The 14,863-nt window shown below is 54.1% G+C and overlaps 1 protein-coding gene across 2 annotated transcripts in view; it reads left to right on the forward strand.

Annotated features, from left to right (window-relative positions):
* LOC144932668 (cell adhesion molecule DSCAM-like) overlaps positions 1-14,863 on the forward strand; it is a 79,612-nt gene that overhangs the window by 46,507 nt on the left and 18,242 nt on the right. For both annotated transcript variants that reach the window (XM_078856978.1, XM_078856980.1), the window contains exons 14-22: positions 2,435-2,707; positions 3,887-4,195; positions 4,732-4,851; positions 6,179-6,303; positions 7,159-7,213; positions 8,076-8,275; positions 9,010-9,106; positions 9,629-9,757; positions 10,727-10,894. In XM_078856978.1, the coding sequence (XP_078713104.1) occupies positions 2,435-2,707; positions 3,887-4,195; positions 4,732-4,851; positions 6,179-6,303; positions 7,159-7,213; positions 8,076-8,275; positions 9,010-9,106; positions 9,629-9,757; positions 10,727-10,894 (1,476 nt within the window). The remainder of the gene's footprint in view (positions 1-2,434; positions 2,708-3,886; positions 4,196-4,731; positions 4,852-6,178; positions 6,304-7,158; positions 7,214-8,075; positions 8,276-9,009; positions 9,107-9,628; positions 9,758-10,726; positions 10,895-14,863) is intronic.

A 14,863-nucleotide genomic window follows, 5' to 3' on the forward strand; every position in this document is an offset into this window, starting at 1 on the left:
TCTGCCACCTCCGTGAAAAACAACCCATGGTCATTTGAAAGACTCTGTGTAATGTCAAGGACTAATATCTTTGCCAACCTCTGCTTCTCCTCCTACACAGCCAGCGCCATGGCTGCTGGATACAGAACTGCTGGCGTTTGTAGGCCTTCGATTACGTGCGAGTGATTGTTTACGTGTGTGTGTACCTGCGTAAATGGGCATGGCACGAGCTAGAGAAAAGATGGACTTATGTGGTACAGAAGGATGTGGAGAGCTGATTGGACTTGCAGATGATTAATACAAGCAGTGTCAAGATCGGCCTCTTTAGAGGAGGTTCGTGAAGGACGATGATGGGGAGTTGAAGGCAGTTTCCCTCCACCAACAACAGAAGGCAGAGGAGCGACGCTCACAACAACTAACAGAGCGCCGGGTCGCAAAAGCACGGAAAGTTGAGGGGCACATTTGGTGCATCTGCACAAGTATCGTGCCATGCTCGGTGGAAAGTGCACCAAGCATGGCACAAGCGTCTTGGGGATGTCACCACCACTGATGTTAGTGATGAGGTATGGGGAGTGGTGGCGCAGTGGTCACTGCACTGCGCGACAAGCCCAGCGACCAGAGTTTGATTCCCGCTCACGGCCAACACAAGTGACGATTATCTGAACTGGTCATGGGCCTCCCCTAGGTCGACTCAGCCTCAAATGAGTACCTGGTTTTTTTATGTAGACTTCGCCACTGAAAGTCAAAGGTGTGTTGGGCGTGGTGCTGGCCACCCACTGTACCGGCCTTCATAGGTGCTCGCTAACAGTACCTGTCTACAGTATAAGGCTACACAGAGGATCTTTGTCTTTGTATGTGTGGTCGTATGGTTGTATGTGTGTGTTTGCATGATTGACGTAGGTAAAAAATGAAATGAAAATTAATGAAAATAAAATAAAATTCACGACGTTTCGGAGGCAACACAAGTCTCCGTCATCAGGTGGGACTGTCACAGCCAGATTTGCTGCATCAAGTGAGGCAGAAAATCTGGCTGTGACGGTCCCACCTGATGACGGAGACTTGTGTTGCCTCCCAAACGTCGTGATTTTTATTTTATTTTCATTAATTTTAATTTCATTTTTTACCTACGTGACTTTACCGAAAGAACTAAGAGTATGAATCCTTGCAGTCACGAAAGCTTAAAATCTAGAATTTGCATGAGTGGTTGTGGTTGTTTATTTGTGCGGTTGTGTGTGCATGTACGTGTTCGTATTTCGTATGATTGTGTGCGTTTGTATGGTTGCGTACGGGTGTGTTGGTATGATTGTTTATGAGTGGTTGTGTATGCGCATGATGAGGTTGTGTGTGTGTGTGTGTTGGAGCGTGTACGTGTCTGTCTCTCGAAATTTTTCCATCCCGCCCGCAGGCACGGGCGACCACATGGGAGTGCTCATGATGGAGTGGCTCCACACGCACTCCCTCTCACTCCCTCCCTCCTTCTCTTGCTGTCTCTCGTAACTGCTGATCTCGGGTATTTTTTGTGTTGACACCATGTCAGTGTTCCAATGAGCATTTTCTTTTTAATAACCTTCAATACCCCTCCCCCCGCCCCCCCTCCTACTCTACCCTGCCTCCAACACCCCTCTGCATATCCCCATGCATTCCCTTGTGTTCCTCTCCGTGTCCTCCGTATGTCTCCCAAATATTCCGTTATGATCCCCCTGTCGACCTCCCCTCATCTCTCATGTGTCCCTTTTCACTTCTGTGAGTCTCCAATGTGTCACATTTTTTTCTGTCTTTGTCTCCAACTTCTCCCCGTGTGTACCCCCCTTCTTCTCTTCACTGTCTTCCATTTACCTCCCTGTGTCTCCCATGTCTCCCCATGACCCATCTATTGTGTTTCTCCATATTTCTCCTACCTCGTATCTTCACTGTACTTCCTCACTTCTCCCACGTGTCTCCTACCCCATTCTGCTTCTTCACACACCTCACACGTATCCCATCGTACTTTTGTGTCCCTTCCTCTGTTATCCATGTGCTGCCACGTACCTCCGCGTGTCTCCCACCGGTCACATATATATATCCCTTTGAGTTCCTTCTTTGTGTCTCCACGTGTCCCTCCTTGTCTCCCATATGCCTCTGATGTGCCTGCCCGGGTTCAGCCCCTTGTCTCATGTCTATGCTCATATGTCTCCTACCTGTCTTCCATATGGCTCATCGTGCCTCCCATGTATTGCATTATTTACATATTCATCTCGCTCATGTCTTCCGCACACATTCCCTCCTGCACGGACGCCCCTTCGTGTATCTCTGCACTTGTATCCTGCGACCTCCCTTGCATACCACCGCATGTCCAACGTACCTCTACTTGCCTCCCACACGTCTCTCCAACATACCCCACCGCCCCCCCACTCCCCAACGTACCCCTCCCGTACCTCCGTGTTCGCGCGTCCCCCCCTGTTTCACCGGCGCCCAGGTCCCCCGAGCATCCGGCCGATGCGCAACGTGACGGCGCTGGCCGGACACGACGTGTTCATGCACTGCCGCGTCGTGGGCTACCCCTACTACTCGATCCGCTGGTTGCGCGACGGGCTGCCGCTACCCGTCAACCACCGGCAGAGCGTGTACGCCAATGGCACACTGCGCCTCTCCGAGGCTCAGAAGGGCCAGGACGAGGGCGAGTATGTGTGCAGCGTGCTCGTGCAGCCCCAGCACAGCATCCACGCCAGCACACACCTTGGCCTCCGAGGTGAGAGAGAGAGGAGGGCGGCGGGTAAGGGGCGGGATGTGAGGGTAGGGGGTGGGGAGGTCGCCATGCTGCACAGGTAAGGGGTTCGTGACCGCACCTATGGGTCGCGAGGGGCAACATCTTTCTCATGGAGGATTTAGGGAGGTAGAACCTCGAGGTTAAGTGTTAAGGTGCATGGCAGATGTTGGTTTGTGATTAAAGGGCCAGAGGTCAGGGCTTGGGGCAGTGCCTATGATTTTGCGTTGAGAGAGACAATACATACGGGGCAGGGGGTTAGGTGGTGGCACCTCTGGGTAGGAGGTTAGAGGGGAGGTACCCACAGGTTTAGGGGCTAGAGAGGGCACCTATGGTGAGGATTGGGTTGGTAGCTCGCACAGGTCAGGGGTTAGCATTCCCAATCTCTTCGTATCTCAAAAGCTAAGCAGCGTTGAGCCTGGATAGTGCTTGGATAGGCAAGCACCGGACAAAACTTGTGTCGTAGGCTGCTGTGGTGCCGCGTCAGCAGGTGGCAGGGCAGAAAAATATATATTTTACAGTACTATGCTGCAACCCAGACTGACCCAGTGGTGAAGTATTATTTTGTCGGTGGGTTTGTACATGTACAGTACATACATTAAGACACTGGCTTTAGATCATCACCCACTCATACACACGTACATACCAACGCATTTTAATACGACAACCCACAACGAGTATCATCCTTATCGTACAGCTCCCCTGTGTGTTTTAAGGTTGTACCGCATGACCCTAAAAATTTTACTCCATGTGCCTTTAGCTTCAACACACGGAGCGAAACGTCGGACATCAAGCCGAACAACACACGCAGAAACAACCCGAAACCACATCAGAGAGACATACAGCACAACCTCGAAAACCTACGCAGCAACATCCCTATCCATTTATCTTCACTGTGTTCCACCGTGTGTTCCCCGTGTGTTTGGGAGTGGTAGTGCAGTGGTTAGCGCGCTGCGCTACAAACCCGACGACCCGAGTTCGATTCCCGCTTATGGCTAACACTGACAAATATCTGAACCAGTCGTAGGTCTCCCCCTAATTCAACTCAACCTCAAATGAGCACCTGGATGCGATGTGTAAACATCGCTCACGGCACTTTCCGTAACAGTCGGCTATACAGAGGATCTTTGTCTTTGTCTCCGTGTTCCCCCCTACCCCCGGCAGTTCCGCCCATCATCCAGCCGTTTGAGTTCCCGTCGGTGTCGGTGGGGCAGCGGGTGTTCGTCTCGTGCGTGGTGGTGTCGGGCGAGCTGCCCATCCTCATCTCGTGGCGTTGCGACGGGCGGCCGATCCGCGAGCACGGCGCGCCGGGCGTGGTGTCGGGCAGCGCCACGGGTGTGCGTGTCGAGACGCTGGAGTACACGAGCTCGCTGCGTGTCGCCAGCGCGTCGCCCGTGCACGACGGCAACTACACGTGCGTGGCGAGCAATGCCGCCGCCACTGCCACACACTCCAGCCGCCTCACCGTGCGCGGTACGGCCGAGGGCGAGTCTTTCACGCTTTTGAAATGCAAGGATGAAAGCGGGGATTTGTTTGTCGCTGAATATTTACCGACTGGTTTTACTTTACCGGATTTGGCCCAATGAGCTAGATTTAGCTCTTTTTCAGAAGTGACCTATCTCTACTAGGTAGGGGCGCACGCAGCAGTCAGGTAGTCAGGGTGAAACAACCCGTGCTGACCTGCGGAATCAATTATGGTAAACCCCCCCACCCCACTCCCTGCAAATGTACCTAAACCATAGCATCCAGTCCCCGGTGGCCCCAGACATGCCAACTGTGATGTCGGTTAGGATGGCGAAGGACGATGGGGGTGATGATAATCACTGGGTCAGTTCATGTGCGGGTGCAAGGTGGAGAATTGTTACATCATGGCCCGGGGTGACTTCCCCTAGCTGTGGATAAAACATGGCTGATGATGATGAATGGACGAATTGTTCCGGCTCTAACCGTCTTCACTCTTGCATCACCTCTGCCCGCGCGGTCCCGCCGCTGACCACCGCTACACTCAGTCCCCCCGCGGTTCGTGGTTCCGCCCGGGGACCAGGACGGGATCTTCGGTCGCCCCGCAGTCCTCAATTGCTCCGCTGAAGGATACCCGGCCCCCTCCATCACCTGGAAGTACTCGGCAGGTGAGGGACCCAGGGTGGACGGTGTGGGTCCTCCGGCCTGGAGTGCGTGTGTGCGTACGTGGGTGGTGGTTAGGCACTTAATGATTGGCGAGTGTCCGTGTTGCGTGGGTGGTGGATGTCTGGTGGATGTGAGTATCTTTGGTGAGGGTCAGGTCACGGTCAACACCAGTATCGATGATCTGAACCGGTCCTGGGGCTCCCCTAGGCTGACTCAGCCTCAAATGTGTACCTGGTAGCAATGTGTTAACATCGCCAAGAGGGAGGCCGCCGGGTGTAGTGCTGACAACCTACCACCTCGTGTGCCATGCCGGTCTTCATTGCCCCAAGAATCTTTTAAGGCTATACGTGGGATATTTGTCTGTGTGAGGGTCAGGTGAGTGTCTTGTTACTCCATTCTTTAGGATGGACTGCGTGTATGTATACATGCTCGTTAACAACACATGCTACAAAAGTCTATATGTGGTAGATGGATCTTTGTGTGTTTGTGTGTATATTTGTGCATATCTATGTGCATGCATATTTATACACATGTAGTGTGCTAATTCAGAGACACTAGTAGGAGGCATTCTCTGTCATTTATTTCGGTCTTCACAGTCATAGGGGATAACTACACACCGGGTCAGGACAGCCAACATGCTTCCTGACCCACAGCTCGAAGAGGCGAAGACCATGACGACGGCAGCACAACGAGTTCCACTCCAGACCATGGCAGCCCCGACTGTGTGTCGGAGCTCGCCTTTTATCCTCCCCAGCGTGGCCAGGCTCCGCCCTCGGGCCATGCCCCCTTCTGGATTCCCCCAGAAGGCTCCAGGCTTCGCCCATGTGTCCCACTGGTAGACCGGGCTGCTACCCATAATCCCACTCTCTACCAGTCCCCAGCGCTACATGTTCCAGTGACTCATTTTTTGTCACTACACACATATGTAGATCCGTGTATGTGGGGGGGCAGCGGAGGTGCGGTGGTTTCGTGGTCCAAAAACATCACCGTCGGGTAATATCTGAACCATTCTCCCCTGATTCTTCACCAACCTGTTGTAACCAGTGGGGTGAAGTACGGTCAAACGGCCAAATGACTGACACGGTATGGGAAGGCCTTTATAGAGTCGTGGCTTGACAATGCCCTGTTGGTTGTTACAATAATATCTATTATTAATATTATATATGTGCATGTATGTATGTGACGTGGATTATTAACATCGCAGGATCGTGAGAGATGGCAGTGGTGGCTTTGGGGAGGGAGTCCCCTTCATCCCGTGTTAGGTTGCCTACGGCTGATGACGATGGTGACGATGGTGGTGACGATGATGTGTGTTTGTTTGCGTTCCAGGCGGAGGAATCCCCAGCTTCCAGCCGCTGGCGCTGGGCGGCGGGGGGCGGCTTCAGCTGCTGGCGAACGGCTCCCTGCTGCTCACGCGAACCCTCGAGACGGACGCCGGTCACTACCTGTGCCAGGTGATGTGCAGTCCCACCCAGCAGGGGGCGTCCCCTACACAATACAGGGGGAGGAGGGGAGTTGTGAGTGAGTCTTCCACGGGATAGCTGGTGGACTGGGAAATGTTGTTGGAATGTGTGTGTATGTATGGGCACACGTGGGGAGTGGTAGTGTAGCGGTTAACGCTTTGCGTTACGAACCCGGCGACCAAAGTTCAATTCCCACTCATGGCCAACACCAGTGATGATTATTTAATCTGGTCCTGGACCTTCCCTAGGTCGACTTAGCCTTAAATGAATACCTTATGCCGTGTGTAAAACATCACCACTGGCCACCCACCCCTTAATGTGCCGTGCTGGCCTTTATAGGTGCTTGCTAACAGCACTTGCCCCAGCAGTCTGGTAAGGCATTCCGGCGGTCCTTGTATTTGCATATTTGGGTACGTGTGCATGTGTGCTGCGCTATGAACCCGACGACCTGAGTTTGATTCCTGCTCACGGCCAACACCAGTGACGATTATCTGAACCAGTCCTGGACCTGCCTTAGGTTGACTTAGCATCAAATGAGTACCTGCTACGATGTGTAAACATCGCCACTAGGGAGAAAAAGGTGGCCGGGCGTGGTGCTGACATTTGGCCAAGGTAATATGTGGTGGGGTGAGCTGCGCATTGTGTGATGTGAGCCACCTGGGTTAGATTCCTGGTGCACGTCATCACCACTGGAAAATGGTATCTGACTTCACAAGACCTCCTGTAGGGTGCAGCCCTCCAAGATTATACAGGGGATCTGCGTACGCATCTGTGTGTGTGGACGCGTGTTTGTATGTGTGTGTGAGCGTACATACATATGTGTGCGTCTGTGCATCTGATTAATAGGTCAGCAATGGCGTGGGAACAGACATCAGCAAGGCCATGTTGCTCTCTGTGAGATGTAAGTGCACAGGCTACATACGCACATGCCCCACACACATATCTATCTCCTATTTACTACACAAAATGTACCGTTATTAATAACAATGTGATTGCGAAACATCTGCTAGTTACGTGCACCTTTGGGCTGGTATGTACACAGTTCCGCACATGAGAGCAATCCTCATCTTGAAAATGTTCCACGTGCATTTACACTTCCCATGGTCCCCTCTGGCTCCCCTTCACCCCCACCCGCTCCTGCGTCTCAACATGGCTCCTCGTAACGTATTCTCTCCACGGCTGTTGCCTGCTTTCACTCGCTTTCTCCATGGCTTTCCCATCAATTATGTCGGCTCTATCCACTTTCTCTCTCTGTTGCTTCTTGTCACCTCTGCTGCCTCTTCCTGCATCCCCCTTTCTCTCACTCCCCATGACGCTCCCTTAATTCCTCACACTCCGAATGACTCCCCACATGTGTCTCTCACTCCCACTGGTTCCTCTGGCTTTCCCACTCACTCCCTCTCATTCTACTTGCCTCCGACATCACTTAATCTTATTTCCGCTGATATCCCCATGCCTTTGCCCTCATTCCCCTTGCTCTCGCACGCCTCTTTCTTGTATCTCCCCAACTCCTCTCCGCATGCCTGCCCTTCCTTCTACTGCATTCTGACTCACCATTGCTCTCCTTTGCGCCACGCTTTGATGCCATGTCTCCGCAACTTCTCCCATGCTTCCCTCTATATCATGTTACTCACCACTGCTTTCTTTTCCTGCCCCACTGTCCCACGTGTGTCCCTCCACCTCCTGTCCCTCCTCCTTCTCCATCGTCCTGCGCCACCCCCTCTTTCTCTACCTCTCCTTGGCGCTCCTCTCTCCCCTGGCAGTGCCGGCCATGATCACACGGCACCCCAACGCGTCTCTCGCGGTGCTCGGCCGCCGCGAGGAGCTGCAGTGCTCGGCGCGCGGCGACCGCCCGCTGCTCGTGCGCTGGGAGAAGGACGATTCGGTGATCCAGCCGGAGCGCTCGTACCGCTACGCCATCGACACGCAGGGCAGCGCCGGCGAAATGACCTCCACGCTGCAGGTGCTCGCTCCTGCACGTTGCTCCGTCCGTTGGTCTGTCTGTCCTTTCCCCTGTCTATTGGTCTGTCTTTCTCTCTGTCCCTATGTTTCTCTATCTGTGCCTCTTTCTGTATTCCTCTCCATCTGTCTGTCCATTCATCCATGACATCATCATCACCAGCCATTGTCTTTCCACCGCTGCGTAAAGGCCTCTCCACACCCTCATGGTCCTGTGATGCCACAATCCATCTCACTCCTGCACAGGAGTTTATCCCATAGCTCCGTCTCCATGTGGTTATCTTCTCACATCGGTTTTCTTCTTTGGCGACTATTCCGTTACCTATCTCATCCATTAGCCATCAATCCTTCTGGCCATCATGGTGTGTCTTATCCAAGCCCACTTTCATTTGTGTTTGTGAACAGCATTTGTACCTCTGGTCTATAAAATAAAGAGTATATATTTGTGTGTGTAGGTGTGTTGGACCTGGCGACCCAAGTTAGATTCTCCCTCACGGCCAATGCCAGTGACGATGATCTGAACCGGTGCAGAGCCTCTCCTAGGTCGACTCGGCCTCAAATTAGTACCTGGTGCGATGCGTAAACGTCGCCACTAGGGATACAAAGGCGGCCAGGAATGGTGCTGGCTACCCACCGCCTCGTGTGCCGTGCCGACCTTCACGAGTGCTCGCTAACAGCACTTGCCCCAAGAATGAATTCAGGCTATACGGGGGATCTTTGTCTTTGTTTTTGCTCCAGATCCTTCCAGCCATGCGTGGAGATTCGGGCTTTTACTCGTGCCACGCGGTGAACTCATATGGGGAGGACCGCGCCATCATCCAGCTCACCGTGCAGGGTATGTTCAGGACACGCCGACACGCGCTAAGGCACACTCGCCACGCATGCTCGTCACAGAGTTCATTCAAGGAATTCTCCTCTTTTGGTACGTTTTTATTTTTAGATGTTTCCCCACGTGTGGGTGTCAATTTCTTGATGTATGTTGAACTTCTTTCGCACCGTACATAGCCAACCATGCTATTCGGAGGTGCGTATTTGTGCGTGTGTGATCGTATCGTGAGCGGAAGTGCAGTGGTAAATGCACTGTGTTACGGACCCGGTGACCCGAGTTCGATTCCCACTTGCGAATCTTTAACAGTGGTGAATGTCGAAACCGGTCTTAAGCCCTGAAATGAGTACCTGGTGTGATATGTAAAAATCAGCACTGAGGATACAACAGCGGTCAGGCATGGCAATTGGCTGGCCACCTCGTCATATGCTAAGCCAGCCTTCATAGGTGCTCGCTAATAGCACTTGCCCCAACAACCTGTTAATGGATATGTGGGAGATCTTTGTCGTCTTTGTTCATGCCGCCCATCAGAGCCTCCAGACCCCCCGGAGGTGAACGTGCGTGAGGTGACGTCACGCAGCATCACGCTGAGGTGGAGCGCCGGCTTCAACGGCAACAGTCCAATCACAGGCTTTGACATCCAGTACAAGAACGCCAGCGGTGCGTGTCCACTAACGAGCCCTCCCACCAACAAGCCCCCCACTCACAGGCCCGTATAATGAGTCTCTCCATCACAGGAATCTCCACGCATGAACCCACATCACGGAAGTCAAAATCCAGTACAAGAATCCTGTACGTGTGCTAACGAACTCTCCACTAACTAGCCGTCCACTAATCAGCCACACGCCCTCCACCTACGAGCTCCAAATCACGAGCCCCCCACTCACAAGCCCCCCCCCCCCACTCACAAGCCCCTCCCCCCCACTCACGAAACCCTCACTAACCGGCCATACACCAACCAGCCGCACACCAACCAGCCCTCCCACTTCATAGCCCAGTGTACAAATCACTGCGCCACCACTCCAAACCACTAACGAGGATTGTGGTGATTATCATGTTAATATGGTGATCATGGTTATGATAAAGGCAGTGATGACATTGATGGTAGCGATAGCAATCATTTGGGGGGTGGTGGTCACTTTCATGTTGATTATTTTGATCATGCTGTGGTGATGATATTGGTGGAGATGATTTTGCTTGTGCTAGTGTTGGTGTTGATGGTGGTGGTGTTTTTAGTGATGGTGTTCATATGGTTGATGTAGGTGGTGATGTTGATGAGGGTTATTTTTATGGAGGTGGTCGTGTTAATAGTGGTTATGAGAAAAATAGTGTGGCTGATGGTGGTGCATTAGTCGTGATATTGATGACAATTGTATTGATGTTGAAAATGGTGATGTTGATGATGACGATGACGGTAGCAATTATGTTGTTGATGTTGACGACGATGATGGTGATGGTAATGATGATGCTGTTGATGTTGACAATGATGGTGACGTTGACGGTAACGACGATGGTGTTGATGTTGACAATGACGTTGACAATGATGATGGTGATGCTGACGGTAACGATGATGGTGTTCATGTTGACAATGACGATGATGACGGTGACGACAACGATGATGTCATTCAGAGCCGTGGGAGCGCTCCCAGCAGACGAGTGGCATCTCTCCCGAGATCTCTCTTGCCACCGTCATCGATCTTCACCCGGCGACCTCCTACCGCCTCCGCGTAGCCGCTCGCAACCACATCGGCCGTGGCGATGCCAGCTCCGAGATCCTAGCCACCACGCAGGAGGCCGGTACGCACCGCTCACACGGGCAGCTCGAACTCGCATGGACAAGCACAGCTCGAATAGGGTTGATAGAGTTTGCACGGGTACACACAGCTAGTGTGAGGCAGCTATAGCTGACGTGGGTACACACAGCTCGTGTGAGACAGCTATAGCTGGCGTGGGTACACACAGCTCGTGTGAGGCAGCTATAGCTGACGTGGGTACACACAGCTCGTGTGAGGCAGCTATAGCTGGCGTGGGTACACACAGCTTGTGTGGGGCAGCTATAGCTGACGTGGGTACACACAGCTCGTGTGAGACAGCTATAGCTGGCGTGGGTACACACAGCTCGTGTGAGACAGCTATAGCTGACGTGGGTACACACAGCTCGTGTGAGACAGCTATAGCTGGCGTGGGTACACACAGCTCGTGTGAGGCAGCTATAGCTGGTGTGGGTACACACAGCTCGTGTGAGGCAGCTATAGCTGGCGTGGGTACACACAGCTCGTGTGGGGCAGCTATAGCTGGTGTGGGTACACACAGCTCGTGTGAGGCAGCTATAGCTGGCGTGGGTACACACAGCTCGTGTGAGGCAGCTATAGCTGGTGTGGTTACACACAGCTCGTGTGAGGCAGCTATAGCTGGTGTGGGTACACACAGCTCGTGTGAGGCAGCTATAGCTGGTGTGGGTACACACAGCTCGTGTGAGGCAGCTATAGCTGGTGTGGGTACACACAGCTCGTGTGGGGCAGCTATAGCTGGCGTGGGTACACACAGCTCGTGTGAGGCAGCTATAGCTGGCGTGGGTACACACAGCTCGTGTGAGGCAGCTATAGCTGGCGTGGGTACACACAGCTCGTGTGAGGCAGCTATAGCTGGCGTGGGTACACACAGCTCGTGTGAGGCAGCTATAGCTGGCGTGGGTACACACAGCTCGTGTGAGGCAGCTATAGCTGGCGTGGGTACACACAGCTCGTGTGGGGCAGCTATAGCTGGTGTGGGTACACACAGCTCGTGTGAGGCAGCTATAGCTGGTGTGGGTACACACAGCTCGTGTGAGGCAGCTATAGCTGGCGTGGGTACACACAGCTCGTGTGAGGCAGCTATAGCTGGTGTGGGTACACACAGCTCGTGTGAGGCAGCTATAGCTGGCGTGGGTACACACAGCTCGTGTGAGACAGCTATAGCTGGCGTGGGTACACACAGTTTGTGTGGGGCAGCTATAGCTGGCGTGGGTACACACAGCTCGTGTGGGGCAGCTATAGCTGGCATGGGTACACACAGTTCGTGTGGACCAGCTATAGCTGGCGTGGGTACACACAGCTCGTGTGGGGCAGCTATAGCTGGTGTGGGTACACAGCTCGTGTGGGGCAGCTATAGCTGGCGTGGGTACACACAGCTCGTGTGAGGCAGCTATAGCTGGCGTGGGTACACACAGCTAGTGTGGGGCAGCTATAGCTGGCGTGGGTACACACAGCTCGTGTGAGACAGCTATAGCTGGCGTGGGTACACACAGGTCGTGTGAGGCAGCTATAGCTAGCGTGGGTACACACAGCTCGTGTGGGGCAGCTATAGCTGGCGTGGGTACACACAGCTCGTGTGGGGCAGCTATAGCTGGCGTGGGTACACACAGCTCGTGTGAGACAGCTATAGCTGGCGTGGGTACACACAGGTCGTGTGAGACAGCTATAGCTGGCGTGGGTACACACAGGTCGTGTGAGGCAGCTATAGCTGGCGTGGGTACACACAGCTCGTGTGGGGCAGCTATAGCTGGCGTGGGTACACACAGCTCGTGTGAGACAGCTATAGCTAGCGTGGGTACACACAGCTCGTGTGGGGCAGCTATAGCTGGCGTGGGTACACACAGCTCGTGTGGGGCAGCTATAGCTGGCGTGGGTACACACAGCTCGTGTGAGACAGCTATAGCTGGCGTGGGTACACACAGCTCGTGTGGGGCAGCTATAGCTGGCGTGGGTACACACAGCTCGTGTGAGACAGCTATAGCTGGCGTGGGTACACACAGCTCGTGTGGGGCAGCTATAGCTGGCGTGGGTACACACAGGTCGTGTGAGACAGCTATAGCTGGCGTGGGTACACACAGCTCGTGTGAGACAGCTATAGCTGGCGTGGGTACACACAGCTCGTGTGGGGCAGCTATAGCTGGTGTGGGTACACACAGCTCGTGTGAGACAGCTATAGCTGGCGTGGGTACACACAGCTCGTGTGAGACAGCTATAGCTGGCGTGGGTACACACAGCTCGTGTGAGACAGCTATAGCTGGCGTGGGTACACACAGCTCGTGTGAGACAGCTATAGCTGGCGTGGGTACACACAGCTCGTGTGAGACAGCTATAGCTGGCGTGGGTACACACAGCTCGTGTGGGGCAGCTATAGCTGGCGTGGGTACACACAGCTCGTGTGAGGCAGCTATAGCTGGCGTGGGTACACACAGCTCGTGTGAGACAGCTATAGCTGGCGTGGGTACACACAGCTCGTGTGAGGCAGCTATAGCTGGTGTGGGTACACACAGCTCGTGTGAGACAGCTATAGCTGGCGTGGGTACACACAGCTCGTGTGAGACAGCTATAGCTGGCGTGGGTACACACAGCTCGTGTGAGACAGCTATAGCTGGCGTGGGTACACACAGCTCGTGTGGGGCAGCTATAGCTGGCGTGGGTACACACAGCTCGTGTGGGGCAGCTATAGCTGGCGTGGGTACACACAGCTCGTGTGAGACAGCTATAGCTGGCGTGGGTACACACAGCTCGTGTGGGGCAGCTATAGCTGGCGTGGGTACACACATCTCGTGTGAGGCAGCTATAGCTGGCGTGGGTACACACAGCTCGTGTGAGACAGCTATAGCTGGCGTGGGTACACACAGCTCGTGTGAGGCAGCTATAGCTGGTGTGGGTACACACAGCTCGTGTGAGACAGCTATAGCTGGCGTGGGTACACACAGCTCGTGTGAGACAGCTATAGCTGGCGTGGGTACACACAGCTCGTGTGAGACAGCTATAGCTGGCGTGGGTACACACAGCTCGTGTGGGGCAGCTATAGCTGGCGTGGGTACACACAGCTCGTGTGAGGCAGCTATAGCTGGCGTGGGTACACACAGCTCGTGTGAGACAGCTATAGCTGGCGTGGGTACACACAGCTCGTGTGGGGCAGCTATAGCTGGCGTGGGTACACACAGCTCGTGTGAGGCAGCTATAGCTGGTGTGGGTACACACAGCTCGTGTGAGACAGCTATAGCTGGTGTGGGTACACACAGCTCGTGTGGGGCAGCTATAGCTGGCGTGGGTACACACAGCTCGTGTGAGACAGCTATAGCTGGTGTGGGTACACACAGCTCGTGTGAGACAGCTATAGCTGGTGTGGGTACACACAGTTCGTGTGGGGCAGCTATAGCTGGCGTGGGTACACACAGCTCGTGTGGGGCAGCTATAGCTGGCATGGGTACACACAGTTCGTGTGGAGCAGCTATAGCTGGCGTGGGTACACACAGCTCGTGTGGGGCAGCTATAGCTGGTGTGGGTACACACAGCTCGTGTGGGGCAGCTATAGCTGGCGTGGGTACACACAGCTCGTGTGAGGCAGCTATAGCTGGCGTGGGTACACACAGCTAGTGTGGGGCAGCTATAGCTGGCGTGGGTACACACAACTCGTGTGAGACAGCTATAGCTGGCGTGGGTACACACAGCTCGTGTGGGGCAGCTATAGCTGGCGTGGGTACACACAGCTCGTGTGGGGCAGCTATAGCTGGCGTGGGTACACACAGCTAGTGTGGGGCAGCTATAGCTGGCGTGGGTACACACAGCTAGTGTGGGGCAGCTATAGCTGGCGTGGGTACACACAACTCGTGTGAGACAGCTATAGCTGGCGTGGGTACACACAGCTAGTGTGGGGCAGCTATAGCTGGCGTGGGTACACACAGCTCGTGTGGGGCAGCTATAGCTGGCGTGGGTACACACAGCTCGTGTGAGGCAGCTATAGCTG

Source organism: Lampetra fluviatilis, chromosome 5 (assembly GCF_964198595.1).
Source record: "Lampetra fluviatilis chromosome 5, kcLamFluv1.1, whole genome shotgun sequence".
Taxonomy (NCBI): domain Eukaryota; kingdom Metazoa; phylum Chordata; class Hyperoartia; order Petromyzontiformes; family Petromyzontidae; genus Lampetra; species Lampetra fluviatilis.